We start from the raw sequence: 19,619 nt of genomic DNA on the forward strand, positions 1-19,619 counted from the left end.
TTCAAAAAAATCATTTTCATTAGGAAATCCAGGTTTTTTACACAGGGGGCAGGTGAATGAAGGACTTAATGAGGTGAGTTGAGGAATTTGACTTCTGGGTGGTATCTTGAAAGATGAGAGCGAAGGGAACTCCAGCATTTAAAAGAGCATGGGCAACCTATATGAATGCAAGGCAAGGCATGGCTGCGTCCAAAAGTCCCATGGTGCAGTCTGTAATGCTTTAAAATGTCACTCTTGGTTGGTACAACAGTGCTGCACAATTTACAGGGCCATCTGTCATTAGAGAGAGAGAGAGAGAAAAAAAACAAGTTATGGTTCATCTCTAACCTCTTGGATATATAAGCTTGATGAGAGCCCTTAATATCTGTTCTTTACACCCTAATATACTCATTTGTGAAGATCATCCTGCTGAACAAGACATAAAAGAATGATTTATATGACAGACACAGCTTATTTCCTAAGGCAATATCCAAAATATGATGTAAAACACCGAGTGATCAAACAATTCGACGCGAAAACACGAACAAACACAGAAATACGAGCGACACAGACAAACACGGCCAGCGCAGCGTCTGCTTTGTTGTGATCATGGTGTCATGGCTGCTACACGATAGCAGAGAATCCACAGATTTCCAAAAATACATTTTTTTTATCCCTCTACGACCAAGTTTCACTGATCCAGCAGCCAAATATGACAATTAACAACAAGCGCCTTTGGAAAACAAAACCAGAAATGCTGTCTTACCTTTGAAGAATCACGGCGAAAAGTTTAATCCACAGATAAAAACAGCGCTGCATTTGAAGGACTACAACTCCCAGCATGCATCTCACCGCCTGTGTGGCGGTCAAGGGGGGGCAGTTGTCGGTCTGAGAAGTGAAGCTCACTTCACTTCCGCGTTCAAAAAACTGCAATCCCTCGAATTCCTCTGGGGGCTGGTGTCAGAAGGGAGCATTCTCCATAGACCTCCATGTTAAAATCGCCGACTTTACATCCTCAGTAAACATGTTAAACACACTCTGAAGGGGGTGAATTTTTTTTTAACTCTACCGTTTTACTGTTATTAGGTTAAAACTCTGGCCAATTAGGGCAAGGAAACGTTTGAGTGACAGGTCCGAGCAGCTCCGTGGACAGCTGCTTCGAGGGCCAGTGGGCGGGGTTCTCGGCGGCCAATCCAACATGGCGCTGTTCAGGCCGCCATATTTGAGTCACAAAAAACGACTCCCCAAAACCAATGGGTGACGTCACGGACGCTACGTCCATTCTTTTTACAGTCTATGGTGGCGGTGAAAGGCAGCGGGCTCTGACGCACTCATCCAATAATACCTCGCGCTCTTCAATCGCCCGGTTTCTGCTGGTTCTCATTGGCTGCCAGTGCTGTCAATGAAACCAACGTGGGTATAGCTTCATTCTATTGGCTGTAACGGTTACAATGAGCTGTCAATCACTCGAATTGACCAATCCGCTGCAGAGAAAGAGCCCTGCGCCGAACTGCTCTCAGTGCAGCAGGACGCAGAGGGACAGAAAGAAAAGAGAAAATATTTTTTATTCAATCCGGTTGATTCTTTTTCAGTTAGTCTATGCAAATTGTGTGAAAATAAAGATTAAACAATGGTTTATAGTGGCAGGTGGTTCCAAGTTGCGCCAAAAATTGACATTTTGGAAAGCTCGCCTGAATATTTTGTAATAAAATCTCAATAATTTTGTCCTGCTTCAATTAATCAGTATCAACCACTGCAGAGACAATGTTCATATGTTGTACAATGATTTTATAGAGAATTTGAGCTATGTTAGCATTATTCTAAAGGACACTCATCAAAAATATGATTTTTTTTTTTTAGGCGAACATTGAATTTATTCAATTTTTGCTGTGTGCCATCTTCATTTACCCTTCACCAGTAACAGATATACTTATAATTACACATCTCAACAAATCCTCAAAGTGTTCCCTATTCAATGACACCAGAATTATTCAAATAGGCTAGACCTTGTGGTTGCAGAGATACTCATTTTATTATTGAAATGCAATTTTCGAGCAGAGGCCTGGAAAAGGTGCTGGCACACATCGGTGCGCACCAGATCTGAAAATGATCCATTGTTTAATTTTTCAACTCATATGGTTCGTGTTCACACAGGTGTGTTTTCACTCTGGCCCATACTGTAGATGAGTGTCACGTTTCCATGACAACTGACCAGACGAGCGATACGTCATGTTTACATGACTCCAGATAAAAAATCTCTGAGAAGTAACACTAAACTTTCACAAGACACCAAGGCATTTCTTTTTAGTTTTTAGTGCAAAAACTTGATATTATTTATTTCAATAGTATTTTTTTTGTGATCGGTTAAAACAGTATTTCAAGCTTGTGCCTTCTTGTAGGGTGGAGTGAGTATGTGTACAGTTGAAACACCCTTAATATCTTGCCAGCGCTGCAAGGCTGAGCCACCATTTTTACTCAGCACATGCATATTAGAATCCTCTTTGGTTGTGGAAAATTTGAAGAGTTTTAGCATCTCCAGTCCAGAGATATCAGCAAAAGTCTTTTTACTAGGGTAAGAATTTCACTCTACCATGTCCCTTCCACAACGAACAGCTTATTATCGTTTTGTGACCATCAAACATAACTTACATCATTGCAAACGTTATTTTGCGCCCTAAAAACTCACATATTTCATGCTATCCTACTATGTTAGGTCACTGCACAATCTAGAGAAATACACAAAGGGCCGGATTTACTAAAGGTTTGCGTGTATTAAAACGTGTGCAAACGTGATTGCACGCGCAAACACATGTGGAACCTGATCTACTAACCGGACGCACCGAGGATTGCGTCCCTCACACGGGCAGAATAGCACGTGCGATCCATTTAGCGTGTTTGCCTTGATGCATATGTAAATATGGGCGTTTCAGCCAGAACGTGCAGAATACTGGGAGGAGTAGATGCAAATCGATTTATTTAGCGAGGGCAATGTGATTTACCAAACCAGGAAGAGATTGCGGTGGCTGTTTTTGCGTCTTTATTCACCACGTCTGAAAACCATGTACTAACTGATACAACTTTGTGAAAACGTATGCGTTTATTGATTTGATACCTGTCAGAGCCTCATGATCTTACATCTCTGCATTTCCTCACGTCTGGGTAATTCTGTAACAGTTTTTCAGCCGTGTTAAAAGTCATTTACGCGCCGTTACGCACGGGGCACGTCTGTCCTGCAGTGCGCTCCTCTCCTCTCCTCTCCTCTCCTCTCACCTGGCTGCTCAGCTCCGACTCTCGGTCCCGGTCCCGGACTGAGACACGTCACCGCTGCCTTCACCCGTGTTTGATCCCTCTGGTCAGTGGTCAGAGCGTTTAGATCCGTGTGTCCCACCTGAGCTCTCTATTAATTAATCCACTGGATCATGGGCGGCACACACACACACACACACACACATATTATAGGTGCGTGGTTGTCGCTGCAGCTGCTGTCTGTTCGTCACTATATGACGAGTTGGGCCCTGTAGCGATTTGTGTTTATTTATCTAAACAGAGCGCGAGAGAGATGAACACACATGCTGTCATTGTATGCATCGGATCAAATGTCATTCTGTCCCTTCGTCCGTCCAGCTCTCTGTCCACTCTCTCCATGGCGGAAACGATTACCACGCGCAAAACCCTCATTTACATATTGCGGTTTGCACGTGTTTTCATTTAGCGGGTTACTCTTAGTAGATCACCTGTTTTGCGTGCACTAACCAAACTCGCAATATTATAGCGTGCGCAAACAATGTAGCGCCCGCTATTTGGGATCTTAGTAAATCCGGCCCAAAGTGGTCAGCGGGGTACAGTTGAGACACAACGTCTCAACTGTACCCTAATAGAGTTCTATTACATCCCATCACTGTTAAGTTGTGCAGTGTAGGCTAACGATAACATGTTATAAGTCATAATAAGACCAAAAAAACAATATACAATATATTTGTGGTACCTGTTCAGTGTTATATTAATATTAAAGATATAATTGTATGTTATATAATAATATTTATATTAATAATACAATAATATTACATTGTTTTTTTTGATGAAGAGGAATACATTTATATTGAAATATCTTGACAAATTGTCATTTTTTAAAAAGTTTATTGCATTTACAATTGATGTTCAGTCATCATCAATGGGTTTCAATAGGTGTCTCAACTGTACATGTATAGGGTATGGTTGAGACAGGACCATGGTAAAAATGCACCTCATGTTTATGACCTGATTGTGGAAAAAATGAACAAATAATAAATGATATTCTTCAATAATAACTTTTTACAAATTAAACAGCATATGAAAAATCACTTATTTTCAGTGTATAATTTTTTTGCAATATCTATTCAAAAATGGAAAATCAAAAAGTGTCTCAAACGTACTACCCATTAAACATGTAGAACACATGGTTATGATAATATTTTCACATTTCCAGACAACTTTTAACATTGATCTGATGCAAAGCCTAATGGAATAACACCTTCTAAATTCTAATGCTCCTTTCATGAATCTGTTACCTATAGGGCCCTGCCATCAGTTAGTGGTCAGGGTTAGAGTCACAAAAAAAACATGTTTTCTGGGGGAAACCCTGACTTTAATATTGTATTATTTCATTCATTTGTGTTTCATTACAATAACAATTTATGTTAAAACAGTTAAAACAGTTATGCTATGTTTCATGGGTTTTTCATTTGCACCAAGAATATGAGGTAAAACCAAAGTCAAAACAGATGCGGCCAAAATGATTGTGCAGCCCTAAACAAAAGTCAAAACGAATGGAACCTAATTGTGACCAGCATCCCCCAAAACACACTCCAGCATGTGGTTACTGCCACCAGCGCTTTGTTCAGAATAAACTGAAGCCCCTTGTGCTTTTTTTTTTTTACTAAGACAAAGGTAATGTGGAGTTGAAACTTGAGCAAAGTTTTCAAGTTTAGTTCTCAAAGTGATTTTAATGAATGTAATATTTAAAGAATGGTCTTCTCTTGAACTAACAGGGAGTTTAATCATTTTATTAAACAAAGCTACAGGTGAGGGGTAAACTGCCTGCTGTCACTGTGGTGTGATGATAAAGTGGTTATACTTATGTTTGAATCATTATTCACATAGTATATTCACATAAATCTAGGTGTATATACATGCAGGGTTAAACAAATGTGGTGTGAAAAAGATTAATCAGGAGTTTAATGTATTCATATGGTACAGTTAAAGAACTATAACAGGTTTTGACTAGAGCGAAAAGACCAGAAACCAGAAACTAATGCATTTCATTTGATCATTTTTCACTTAATCGAGAACATCCTAGGCCAGATACATTTCTTGTACCACTGTGTGTCACTTTAGTATTGTAATATCACGGGAGCCAGGTTTAAGTATCTGAAGTGTCAGAATGAGTTTTATACATTTTCTGAACCAGGGGTAGAAGAAAGCGTAGATGACAGGGTTCAGACAGGAGTTAAAATGTGCCAGCCAGAGCTCAAAGGCTACAGACGAAGCATCCACTGAGGTGTCTTCACCTGTCCAAGCAGGGTAGTAGTATGGACAGAAACAAATCAAAAACACAACCACAACAATGCCTAAAGTCTGGGCTGCTTTCAGCTCAGTTTTCTTCACTTTACTAGTCCCTGCACGCCGCGCTGTCAGAGCCGCAATGTGAGAGCGCATAGCTCGGGCCTGAGACACAGCCACCACAAACACTCTCATATAAAGAAGTGTAATGACAGTAATGGGTAGAATAAAGGTGAAAACAAGGTCGACAACCCCTGCAATGTTATTAATGACAACTACACACTCTCCCAGACAGGAGTTAGACCTGCCTGGCTGTTGCAGGTGATCATATAAGAGGAGAATCCTATACAAAACAGAACAAATCCAACACAAACAAACAACGATCTGTGCTCTTCTCTTAGTCACTTTGGTGGGGTACAAGAGAGGGTCACAAATAGCAATGTAACGGTCAGCTGAGATAAGCACCATGTTGGCTACTGATGCAGAAGTGATAACATAATCAATAATGTAATACACAGTGCACAGAATGTCACCGAGAAACCAACATGCCTCTATGTAGAAGATCTCAACTGGCATCAGCAGGAGGCCCACAAGAAGGTCTGAGACAGCCAGAGAGAGGAGGAGGAGGTTGGTTGGAGTATGGAGCTGCCTGGAGGAAGTAAATAAGCAACATATTTATCAGTTATTTGAAATATCTAAAATAATTCAAGCAGATAACACAGGACCAGATGAGAATATCATCCTAAAACAGAATGTACTCATCCACACTTTAAACAACTACAACATTACTCCTGTGCCTTGATGTTAAAGGTAATAAGAACATATTAGACAATTATTTCTGCCTGAAGTGGGAGATGGAGATGATGACCAGCAGGTTTAGAGCTACGGTGATAATAGAAACGGTGGAAAGCAGCACATAAATCAGCATGGCCTCGTTTTGCGGCTGTGTTGGCTTCTTGCAGGAGAAGTTCAGCTGTGGGAAGCAGAGTTCACCTCCATCCAGTGACCCCATCATCAGAGAGGAGAGGCTGCCGATCTCTGGCAGCTTTCTGCCCACAAATCTTTGTCCTTCAGCTCTTTAATCCCCCCCCCACACACACTCACACACAAACACACACACATTACAACCAACCCCCTTCCTTCACAACACTGCAACCCCACCATGCTTTTTGTCTATACTGTAACTTTTACCAAACATTTCCTAAATATTTTGTAAAACAGTAAAAATAAAGAATGAATTTCAGTTAATTGATCACAAAAAAATATATATATATTAAGGCTTGAACTATATGGTGGGCGCAGCATGTGGTAGAGGTTGTTGTAGCATAGAGTAATGTTGTTGACCTCTAATGCAGAACAAACTTGGATCCAACAGATGAGACCATTTCCACATAGGGGCCCATCATGAACTGACCCAACAGCCACAACCTCTGAACTTACTAAACTAAACTCATGTTATATCATTATCACATGATTATTTTATTGTGATTTCTTATTGTTAAAGGTATAATGTGTAGGAATTATCCCCATCCAGCGGTGCGGTTGCATATCGGAACGTATTCTTGATGTTGCATTCACGTGAAATCGGGCAGAAGTCAGACAGACAACAGACGCCGCATGTAACAGGATAAACAAGCGTCTATGTAAACAAGTGGTCCGCCAGCACGAGGCAAAACAATACAGGTGACAACAATAAGTGACAATGTTGTCATGGTGATACCGTATTGTTTACCTGACCCACGTTTTACCGTCTTTCTCTCGTCAAGTAAAATTATATCCGGTTGGTTTGCCGACGACGTCATTCAGGTGCCTGATTGCACCTGAATGCAACGTCAGTCCCTCCGTCCTTCCTCACACTACACAGTGGTGACAGTTTTAACAGGCGCTACCTCGAAAAATTTCTCCCCGAGCCGACAGCTCCGGTGAGATTCTGTGGTTACCTACGATCACACTGCCACTGAATGTAAAAAATGGCGATTCAACATGGCAGCGGTGCGCAGCTTTCATTTGTATGCGGATTCGACTTAGGTGAAATACGTATTTATGAAAGCAATATTTGATTTTTGCTAATGAAAAGCCAAATAAGTTACATACTGGGTCTTTAAAGCAGAAGTAAGCGGAATTTTTGTGTTAAAGCAGAAGTAAGCGGAATATTTGTGTTAATATAAGTCTTAAATAGTTATACCTTCCGACGGCAATCACTTACATAGAGTAAACTTCTTGTATACTTCCTTGTATCCTGCAACCTTTATCCAATGAGGAGAGAGAATGGCATGAAGGGCTATCTGTGCAGCCAAGGGATGCGCGTGAATGTGGTGATGTAGGGATGAGGACCAATAGATCCATGACGAGGGCGGGGGCTGCTAACTCCATCGGCTGACAAGAAGTTAGCCAAAACGACCGGATCGCTTCCTTCTGTTTAAGTCTTAAATAGTTATATCTTCCGACAGCAATCACATAGAGTGTTTGGTCCGAAACACGGGTCTGTCAGTCACTCTGCTCTGCTGTAAGCCGAGGAGAAAACTTTCCTTGTATCCTACAACCTTTATCCAATGAGGAGAGAGAACGGCATAAAGGGGCGGTCCTCTCTGTGTGTGCAGCCAAGGGATGCGCGTGAATGTGGTGACGTAGGGACGAGGGCGGGGACTGCTAACTCCATCCACTGACAGGAAGTTAGCCAAAACTTAATTGCTTGATTGCTTACTTCTGCTTTAATAAATGTTAAAGAATTTATATTATAGGCTAATAATAATGCGTCTTGATTTGGCCTGAGAGCTGGACATAATTCTGCAACCCAGTTTGTGGCCAGTTACTTAAACCATGTAGGTTTTATGATTGTAAAACTTTACCAGAGGCAAAAAAAACGTATGAGGGAGAGGTCGGTAAGGGAAATATGAATGCACATGAATTGTCAGCTGCATAATGCAGAAGTACCGTATGGACAAATCTTTATAATGTCTCCTATAATGTTTTACACTGAGCACATCAGTGTTCAACTGGTTCTTATAGATGTCTAGTCATATGATGGTTTGTGTTTGTCATTTGAGACTAAAATAGCATTTTGAGAATAAATAACATTGTTTTGAATGTAAAGTTTCATTTTGCAGGAGAAGTTAGGGGTTTTTCCCATTGTGTGTGTGTTTTTGGATTTGTGTGTAGAGTTCTTTTCTTTTCAAATTCTTTTTATTGATTTTTTATGCAGGTATTGACAAGTGTACAGGATAGTCTTTAGAGGTAGTCACAGTATTGCATGTTCAAACCCACCCCACCCCTCCACTCAAAGAAAAACAAAACAGAAAAAAAAAAACAAAAAAAAAACAGAAACTAAAGAAACAAACAAAAATAAAATAAAACAAACATAGACACAAGTATATGTGTAAAGGAATGCAAATAATACACGTATGAATGAAACGATAGTGGTACAATAGGAAATCACAGTAGGACAACTGCTATAAAGGTATACAGTAGTTCCATTTTGGGAGCCTGGTTTGTGGGTCTTAGTGCTGGAATATCAAGGGCAGTGTTGGGAGTATCACGGTTCAATTATAACATCAGGTCTTTCAAAATAAGCAAGAAGCGGTGCCCATATCCTATAAAACTTTTGTTCTGATTTACGAATAGAGCAGCGTATTTTTTCTAACTTTAGGCAAGACATGAGGTCCTGTAGCCACTGGGAGTGTGTGGGAAGGTGAGTTCCTTTCCACCTGAGCAAAATTGACCTGCGCGCCAAAAGAAGAGCAAACGATAGGGCAGCGCGTTTGGTTTTTGGCAGCCCCCCGTCTTTCATGACACCAAAAAGGGCCAAGAGTGGATCAGGTTCTATGACAGTGTCTAGGGTCAGTGAGAGGGTCTGAAATATATTTCTCCAGAACTTTTCAAGGCTAGGACATGTCCAGAACATATGGATTAGTGAAGAATTTGGACTTTGACATTTGTCACAGTTGGGACTGACATCTGGAAATATCTTGGATAATCTCAATTTGGAAAAATGAGCTCTATGTACAACTTTGAATTGGAGCAGGGAGTGGCGCGCGCACATAGATGTAGAATGTACTTGTTTAAGGACCGCATCCCACAGATCATCCGACAGTGACAGGTTTAGGTCCTGCTCCCAGGCAGTTTTAATGTTGTTAAGGGAGGTGCCTTTTAGCTCAGATATCAGATTGTATATGACAGATATTGATCCCCTGGCAAGGGGCTGGAGCGAAAGGAGTTTGTCAATGGGGTTCTGGGCAGGGAGTTTTGGGAAGCAGGGTATTAGAGATCGAACATAATGCCTCACCTACAGGTATCTGAAAAAGTTGTTAGATGGCAGATTAAATTTATTGGACAGGTCGCTGAATGAGGCAAAACAGTCATCTATAAACAAATCTTTGAAAGTTCTTATACCTTTTTTATGCCATTCAAGAAATGCTGCATCCTGCATCGATGGAGGGAAAAAGTGATTGGATGCTATTGGGCACAGAAGGGATGGCAGCTGCAGGCCCAAGCTTCTCCTAAACTGGGTCCACACTCTCAGCGAGCTGCGCACAACTATATTGCCAGTGGATCCGGGGAGCAGAGGGAGTGCTGCCCCCAATAGTGCAGGAAGGGATGTGCCTTGGGAGGAATTAGCCTCCAAGCATGTCCATGTTGGGGAGTTAGGTTGGAGGTGGGAGCGTAGCCAAAGAACCAGACATCTAATGTTAGCTGCCCAGTAGTAGAAGCGAAAATTGGGGAGAGACATTCCTCCACGACCCCTAGGTCGCTGTAAGTGGGCTTTACAAAGTCTGGGTTTCTTATGTTTCCAAATGTATGACGAGATAGCAGAATCTAGTAAATTAAAAAATGATTTGGGTATAAAAATAGGAACACATTGAAAAAGGTATAAGAATTTGGGCAGTATTGTCATTTTCACTGAGTTGATTCGCCCCATTAGGGAAAAAGATAAGGGTGACCACTTTGTAATGTCTTGTTTTGTCTTGTTCAATAACTGGAGGAAGTTTTCTTTGTAAATGTTTTTGTATTGTCTGGTGATGACTACCCCTAGATAAGTAAATTTCTCTTTTTCAAGTTTCAGTGGACTATTTGAGTAGTCTAATCCCATCGCCTCAGCATTAATTGGAAATAGTTCACTCTTGCTAATGTTTAACTTATATCCAGATATCTGTCCAAACTGATTGAGCAGGGAGAGTGTAGCGGGTATAGAAGAAAGCGGGTCAGAGATGTATAGCAGCAGATCGTCCGCATACAGTGATACCTTGTGCTCTACCTCAGAGGGCAGCCCTGGCGCGTACCTCTTTCCAGTCTGAAGGGCTGTGAATATATAGAATTTGTTAGGACAGAGGCTGAAGGAGAGGTGTATAGCAGTTTTACCAAAGAAATAAATGTTGGTCCGAATCCGAATTTTCCTAAGACAGAGAATAAATAGTCCCACTCCACTCTGTCGAAAGCCTTTTCAGCATCAAGGCTGACCACACACTCAGGAACCTTGTCTGAGGGGGAATATATTATGTTAAAAAGGCGGCGTAGGTTAAAGAAGGAGTGGCGATTTTTTATGAAACCGGTTTGATCAGTTTCTATAATAGTGGGAAGAACATCTTCCAGCCTTCCAGCCAACACTTTAGCAAAAATTTTTACGTCTGAATTCAGCAAGGAGATGGGCCTATAGGAGGCGCAGTCCTCTGGGTCTTTCCCCTTTTTGGCTATGAGGGTAATGCAAGCCTGATTGAAGGTTGGTGGAAGGCTGCCTGTTTTAAGAGAATCAGATAGAACCGAGGTGAGTAACGGCGTGAGCTGCGTAGAGAATTTTTTGTAGAATTCTGACGGGAAGCCGTCTGGGCCAGGAGACTTCCCAGACTGCATGGCCGAAATACCCTTGGATATCTCTCCTGCTGTAATGGGCTGTTCTAACCTGTTTTTTAAATCTTGAGGTAATGTAGGGATATTTAGTTGACTCAAAAAGTTTTCTGTGTCGCTGATGCAGGAGGGGGGATGGGAGGAGTATAATTTAGAATAGAAGTTCTTAAAAGTTTCATTTATTTCGGTTGAATCTGACGTAGCTACACCGTTATCCCTGCGAACCTTAGTGATGATTTGTTTAGCCTTCATGCCTCTAAGCTGATTTGCTAGCAGCTTTCCCGACTTGTCACTGTGCTCATAGTGGTCACTCTTAGTTCTAAGCAACAGGGTCTCAGCCTGGTATGTTGAGTGGAGATCGAATTCGGTCTGAAGCCCAAGCCTCTTTTTATACAGTTCAGGCTTGGGTGTCTTGGCATATTGGTTATCTATATTATGGATTTGATTTAAAATGTCCAATCGTTTCTTATTAAGGGTGCTATTTTTGTTCGCTATGAAGGAGATAATTTGTCCCCTCAGATACGCCTTCAGGGTGTCCCATAATATTAGACTGGAGACCTCTGAGGAGGTGTTCGTATCAAGGAAAAATGAAATTTGATCTGTAATATACTTAACAAAATTTTCATCCGATAGTAGAGTTGAATTAAATCGCCAGTGTTTTCTCACTTGACCAGTGCCAGGGAGGGATAAGCCCAGAACAAGGGGGGCATGGTCAGAAATTACAATGCTTTCTAGTTTGCAGAAGCGGGCCTGTGTTAAAAGAATGTTATCGAGGAAGAAATAGTCGATTCTAGTGTAAGTGTGATGAACGTTTGAGAAATATGAGAATTCCTTGTCTTTGGGATGTAGAAAACGCCACACATCTGAGAGACCATATTCGGAGAGGAAGGACTGTATGCATTTGGCTGACTTACTGACTGCGGCTGGTCTAGGAGATGAGCGGTCCAGCTCTGGATCTAACCAGCAGCTGAGGTCACCACCAAGTATCAGAGAATGTGAGTCCAGGTCAGGAAGAAGGGAGAAGAAGCGCTCCAGGAAGGCAGCGTCATCTGAGTTTGGGGCGTAAACATTAGCCAAAACCACATTTCTATTAAAGCAGATATCAGTGGAATGTTTTTGTTAATATAAGTCCTAAATAGTCCTATTTTCCGTCAGCAATCACTTACATGAAGTATTTCAGCCTAAACACGAGTCTCTCCGTCACTCTGCTCTGTTGTAACCCGAGGAGAAAATTTTCCTTGTGGGATACAAGTGTTATCCAATGAGGGGAGAGAACGGCATGAAGGGCTGTGTGTGCAGCCAAGGGATGCGCGTGAATGTGGTGACGTAGCACTAGGACCAATTGATGCCTGACAAGGGCGGGGGCTGCTAACTCATGGTGCGTTCAAGGAAACTCGTACTTTGTGTTTTTCCTTCCTGTGAAGTCATACCAGTTCGATCTGGTACGAGTTCACGGGTCGGAAGTTACGAGTGGCCGTTATAGGGAACTTTCACAGACAACAGGACGGTAAAAACACGAGCTACGGGTTACCTGGAACGCTACCAAGTCGTAGTTGTGACTTGAAGCTGTAACTTACGGTTTCAAAAGCCTGCCTTGAACACAACATTAGCCGAAACGGCCGTGCCGCTGTTATCTGCTTTAATTTTCTGGACACAATGATGTAGCGGCCATTTCGGTCTTTGACAACACTAGAAGGTTCAAACGGAATGTTTTTCTCAATTAGAATGGCGGCTCCTCTCGCCCTGGCCTGGAAAGACGAATGAAATATTTGCCCAACCCAGCCTCTCCTGAGCAGAGAACAGTTTATGTCACGTAGGTGGGTTTCCTGCAAGTAGGCGATTCCCACTTTAAGGTGTTGGAGGTGCGTCAGAACGCTATTTCTCTTGACATGGTTATTTAGACCCTTGACATTCCAGCTAATAAGGTTTACATTGTTACTCATTGTAGGTTGTTATTAGATGAACAGAAGCTATAGTAGAAAAGTTGCAGCAGGCACCCACCGGGGATAATGACATCTGTGAGCAGTTATTTCCAGTTGGATGTATACCTAGTAGTGCTTTATGCGACATTCCAGACAAAACAGAATGACAGTCAATACATAACAAAACCAAAAACAGAGAGAAAAATCCACCCCAGCCCATAACCCATCTGATCACCACAGGTTTGTTGTTGTTTTATTAGGATCCCCATTAGTCTGCATAATCATGCAGACTATTCTTCCTGGGGTCCACATTAAATCAAACACAACAATACAGTGTTTGTACAAAAGAAAAGAGAGAAAAGAAAAGAAAAAGAAAAGAGAAAAAAAAAAAAAACAGGTAGTGGCATCAGACACAAAAACATATGCATTAGCAACAAGTCTTCCAATTACCTCTCAGGATATCCCTTTTCCTAACTTAGTCATGAGAACAAAACCCCCAGTAATTCAGCTTATTGGTCATAATAGTAACATTGACCGGATATTTTGAACAGTATAACTCTCCTAACATTAACAGTGGCTGGTTTGCAGTGGCACACATTTTAAACACCGCTGTATCAGTATAAACAAGCCCGAGCTGCTAATCAGCTGACATAGATACTATGGTCAGTTGAGAGGGAAAACAGATGTCGGGAGTCCAGCACAGTAGTATTAAGCATACATCCATATACGTTAAACCGTTGGTGCTGACCGACCGAGATTAATTATCACCATGGTTATCTACTTTGTGTTCATCGATGTATTTACGTGCTTCAGCGAGCCACTTCTTTTCGCCGTTGGGAAGCGTGATGCGTAGTCTCGCTGGAAATAGGAGAGCCGGCCGCCTCCCGAGCTTGTACAGCGTGGTCATGGCGTCCCTGTATTCCGCGCGCTGGCTCAGCACCTCCGGGCTGTAGTCTTCGACGATGCGGATGGGATGCCCGCGGTAATCCATCTTCCCCCTGCGACGTGCTTCCCGGACCAGGAGATCTTTGACCTGAAAGCGGTGGAGGCGCAGTACAACCGGGCGCGGTCTATCTCCTGGTTTGGGCTTAGCCGCCAAGCTCCGATGTGCTCTGTCGACTTCTCGAGGGGTTGAAAGCGTCTCTTTTCCGTAGACTTCGGTCAGTAGGCCAGAGAAAAACTGAGGAGGGTTACCGGTTTCTGTGTTTTCGGGGAGGCCAAGTATGCGGATATTTTGCCGCCTGCTGCGTCCCTCTAGGTCGCTAACTTTAGCCGCTAGCTTGGTGTTGTCTTCATGGAGGCTGGAGCAGAGGGATTCCAGGTCCTGGAGGCGCTGGTCAGCGTCGTTAGAGAAGGTTTCCAGCGAGGAGATACGCTCGCCGTGGTCTTCCACCATCGAGCGGATCTGGTCTAGCTTGTTATCCACTGCGCCCAGGGATGTCTTGAATTCGGTGGAAAGAGATTTCCTGTGCTGCTCCAGTAGCACTGTCATGGCTTCCACAGTTAGGCTATCGTTAGCTGTCGGTGCGTCCTCGTCTTTGTTGTATTTTGCGTTTTTGGGAGGCATAATGTGCAGTCCGGCAACACCAAACACTCCAGTAAAAGTAGTAGAAGAGGTCAAGTCGGTGTGTTTAAAGAAAGTTGGGGTTTAAATCGGTGGAAACTGAAACTGTGGCGGGAGCCTGAGAATTAGCGTCTACTCCGTGCACGCCATAACCGGAAGTCCACGTGTGTAGAGTTCTGAGAGTATGAGGCATGCTTTCAGAAAATGTGTGTAAACAATCAAGAAAAAGTAATTATACAAGACAGTATTCATGCCATTTAAACAGTCTCTTCACAGCAAATTCTCGATTGTTGCCGAAGACACAACAATTTTTGAAATGTCACAAATAAAGGATCATTCAATTCCATTGGGCTGAGCATCAGAAAGTTGTAGAGGTCAAGAGTTTATCTGAAAAAGTTAAATTGTTATCTTTGTTAGTTAGTTAGTTAGTTAGTTATTTGTTGTATGTTGATGTTCAGACACATGAATTTTTTTTTTTTCCTTCACACCTTTGACTGCAATGATGTCCCCATCGGGTCTTTGTAGAGGCAGGTGTGAAAACCACAGAGATGCATTGTTATGAACTGTGTTAGTCCAGAGGCAACAGTCTTAGTAACAGAAAGTACATGTATTTGTTTGTGCTATGACAAAGTTAAACACTGCTTATTGTTCTGATTTAATTAACACTCGTGGGGGCCCAACAATGCTGTGTATTGATAGGCTATATGATGTAAGACAGTCAAGCATCTTGCTGGTATGATGAAACTTTCTGAGAAGTCTGAACTTTGAAGACAATACGAAAACTGTTCAGACATAAAAATATATAAAAAATATGTGCCCATATATGGCCAATGTTATAAACAGCATTCTAGTTCTATAAAGAACGGGGTCATAATATAAGGCATAATTTTAATTTATTTCCAGGACTAACCATTTTTTCATTAGTTTGATGTTGTAAGGGTAAATTCGTAAAATTAACCTGGAAAAGTAGATTTTTAATGAGTTTTGAGTCATTTCAGTCTGTATGACAATTAATTTTGCCTTTTCAAAGGGCTATGATAGGCACTAAGTTACTGCCAGATCTTAACAATGTCTATGAAGGTACTGAACCAGCCTTCAACATTGAATAAAACCTGCAATTACTGATTTTTGTCCACTTGAGGGCAGTGGAGAGATGTTATTGTATATGTTTATACATTTAGGCATATTAACATTACTATGTTGAACTTGTTTTACATCTTCTATAATGTCTCATAGTCATTCTCTCCGCTCTGTTTGTGTTCACCTGTCAGTTCAGAAATATATTGTCCCTCAAAAGGAGATTTAAAGGGATAGTTCACCCTAGAATGATATTTCGCTCATTATCTACTCACCCTCATGTTGACTAAGGGCTGGAAGAAGTTTCAGATTCCTCCGTGGCTTCTCTGAGTTACAGGGGGTCTCGGCATAGCAGTGCATGTCCATATAACGGTTGCAAAGGGACACCGAAGCTCTTCGTAAAAAAACACACACAAAAAAACATCCAAATACCTCCATGATGCTCGTATGTAATGTCCGTCTTGTGCTGAAGCCCCAAATTGCGTAATTGTCCCGAAAAAAATTAAATAAGTCTATATTTTAAGCTTGTTTGTGGCGGAAGCTTCTCGAAGCTCCTCTTCCTGGTCCGTCCAAATCTCGCGTGATTCGCAGTAACCGCACTGACGCATACTGACGCCGGCGCAAATCACGCGAGATTTGGACGGACCAGGAAGAGGAGCTTCGAGAAGCTTCCGCTACAAACAAGCTTAAAATATAGACTTATTTAATTTTTTTCGGGACAATTACGCAATTTGGGGCTTCAGCACAAGACGGACATTACATACGAGCATCATGGAGGTATTTGGATGTTTTTTTGTGTGTGTTTTTTACGAAGAGCTCCGGTGTCCCTTTGCAACCGTTATATGGACATGCACTGCTATGCCGAGACCCCCTGTAACTCAGAGAAGCCACGGAGGAATCTGAAACTTCTTCCAGCCCTTAGTCAACATGAGGGTGAGTAGATAATGAGCGAAATATCATTCTAGGGTGAACTATCCCTTTAATCTGCAGTTTGTAGAACAAAAAACAAACTTTTTTTTTTTACTCCAAAATAATGATTTTTTAATTCTTTATTTCAATTGATTTACTATCCTTTAAAATCAAACATACATTGTAGTCCATATGATCAATGCACTCATTGAACTTTCACAGATTATCCAGAGCTTCTTATCTTCACTATATTGTAACTGTAATATCAAATGTACTTTTGATTTTTAAACAAATTGGGGTTGTGGTTAATATACAATCTCCTTTTATAATATAATCATGTAAAAATTGTTATGTAGATGCTACACGCTGCCTGTTCACTGTAAGTTGGCCTCACAGGAGTTGGTCTTCAGTATCTGTAATGTCACAATAATTCTAGTAGCCGTTTTAAACCAGGGGTAGAAAAGGGCATAGATGATGGGGTTTAGACAGGAATTTAGATACATCAGAAATATCATGAAGACCTCGGTTGAAGAGCCAATCAAGATGTTGTGACCTGTGAGAGTGACACAGTAATATGGGCAGTAACACATCAGAAACACAACTATAAGGATACCGAGTGTCTTTGCTGCTTTCAACTCAGATTTGCTAACTTTCACAACTGTTAAGTGCTTTACAGATGCAACATGGGACTTCATGACACGAGCCTGATAGACAGCCACCACAGATACTCTCATATACAGAACTATGATGACTGAGATGGGAAAAATGAAACCCACAACCAGGTCAACAGCTCCTGTGATGATGAACACACATTCCCCAGTGCAGGAATTATACCTGCCCGGCTGCCTCAGGTTATCATACAGGAGGAAAATGCTATAGACAACAGAGTAAACCCAACACAAGAGAACACATATTGTTCCAGTTCTTAGAGTGAATTTGGTGGGGTAATGCAGAGGGTCACAAATGGCTATGTAACGGTCAACAGATATGAGCACCATGCTTGTTGAAGATGCAGACATAATGATGAGAGGGAACAAGTAATACATCGCACACATTAGGTCACCCAGCATCCAGCAGGTCGCTGTCATGAGCATCTCGACTGGCATCACCAAGACGCCTACAAAGAAATCTGAGACAGCCAGGGAGAGGAGGAGGAAGTTGGTCGGGGTGTGAAGCTGCCTGCAGTGAGAAAATATTATCACTGTCATGCTCACACCAGTTGAGCTATGCACAAAACATCAACATATCAATACCAGTTCTTTGCATAATCCAAAATATAAATCCTCTTGTGAACAACGCCAATATTGTGTGAGTAGTATGTGCCTGAAATGGAAGATGGAGATGATGACCAGCAGGTTGAGAGCTGCAGTGAGCACAGAGATGACTGAGAGCAGAACGTAAAGAAACACAGAGTAAGGAGGCTCTGGCTTCCGGCAGGAGGAGTTGAGGAGTTGTGGAAAGCAGAGTTCAGCTCCGTCCATGGCTGAGCTGCTGAGCTCTGGCAGCTTTCTAAACAAACCTCCACTTGTCTCTTGTTGTGTTCGCCAACCCCACCTCTTGGCCTTCCTCCTCCTCTTCCTCACACAACTTACCCCCACCTCTCCGAACTCATTAAAACAAAACCCTCAATTGCAACTTTGCAACTTCCAACATAAATTAAAGGTACCATAAGTCTGTGTGGGTTCAGGGTGGAGGTATCTGTACACAACATAACATAGACCTGGTCACTGACCAGGTAAGATTTCTTTAAGGTTTCAAGCCTTGGACCTTTGAGTTTAGCACTCAGAGTGATACTGATCTCATAGTAGACAGTATCTACTTTGTGTCATCAACCACCCCAATCAATTCCTTATGGTTCCACTGCCATCAATAAAAGGAACGATTTAAAGACGAACTATGCAGGATTTATAGCTTAACTATGCTACCTTTTTACCTTAATTAAACAGCTTTGAAGTAGAGTTCTCAACGGGTCAGGTCTGCCTGACAATCCCGACCAGACCCGCGGGTTCGGGCTGGGTTCAGGCCGAAAAAATATGCAAGTGACTCGGCTCAGGTCGGGCCTCAGACTTCCTTTTTTTTCCCGACATAAAATGCATTTATGTTGTTTCTTGTGAGCCATTACTGTTCACGTGTAAGTCTCGTATATGAACAGAATGATGGAAATGCCGACGATACTCCACAGCTGGCAGCTGTGCACCAGCGACATTTGCACTGCTTGAGGGAAAAAAATGCCAATTCTATCTCCGATCTCCACAAAGCCGCAACCTGTAACCCAAATTTTATGAGTTGCCCCCTCTGCTCACTGACCAAAGGGGAAATGTACAGAAGTACGTTAAGTCCCCCCTGATAGCGGTACCGGAGGGGCCAGATAATGCGAGCTAGGAGACAGGTGCTACGTCACCGACAAGAGCACCACCCGGTCCCACTGCATAGAAAGCCCGACATTTTTTTTTTTTCGGGCCGACAATTCATGCTGGTGTCGGGCTCTGTTGGGTCCGGTCTTAAAAACCTGCGGGTCGGGTCGGGTCAGGTCGGGTCGTAATTTTCAGGCCTGTTGAGAACTCTACTTTGGCGTAATTGTGGTGGGTTAATAAATGGCTTGACTTACTGTATGAGGAGGGAGAAGGAAGTGTACTCTACTCATGCATCTTTTGGTTGAAAACCAAGATCAGAGCCTCCGACTCGGTGTCCTAGCTTTTGTCTGTGCACCACTACACAAACGCGCCCATAACCCGTAATCTCTTGTTTATGACAGATTAAACTAAACATATACACATGTTGTAACATCATAT

The 19,619-nt window shown here is 42.2% G+C and overlaps 2 protein-coding genes across 2 annotated transcripts; both read right to left on the minus strand.

Moving 5' to 3' along the window:
- Window positions 1–5,343: 5,343 nt before the first annotated feature.
- On the minus strand, window positions 5,344–6,532 carry LOC146965454 (trace amine-associated receptor 13c-like). Its single transcript, XM_085764644.1, has 2 exons — window positions 6,360–6,532; window positions 5,344–6,166 (listed from the first exon to the last, which is right to left on the minus strand). The coding sequence occupies exons 1-2, from the start codon at window positions 6,530–6,532 to the stop codon at window positions 5,344–5,346; spliced, it is 996 nt and encodes a 331-aa protein (XP_085620770.1).
- A 10,669-nt stretch (window positions 6,533–17,201) lies between these two features.
- On the minus strand, window positions 17,202–19,033 carry LOC146965455 (trace amine-associated receptor 7d-like). The gene is made up of 3 exons (XM_085766216.1): window positions 19,003–19,033; window positions 18,177–18,336; window positions 17,202–18,006 (listed from the first exon to the last, which is right to left on the minus strand). The coding sequence occupies exons 1-3, from the start codon at window positions 19,031–19,033 to the stop codon at window positions 17,202–17,204; spliced, it is 996 nt and encodes a 331-aa protein (XP_085622342.1).
- Between the last annotated feature and the right edge of the window lie 586 nt (window positions 19,034–19,619).

The sequence above is a fragment of the Trachurus japonicus genome, chromosome 21, assembly GCF_045865225.1.
Source record: "Trachurus japonicus isolate A0001 chromosome 21, Traja_1.0".
Lineage (NCBI taxonomy): Eukaryota > Metazoa > Chordata > Actinopteri > Carangiformes > Carangidae > Trachurus > Trachurus japonicus.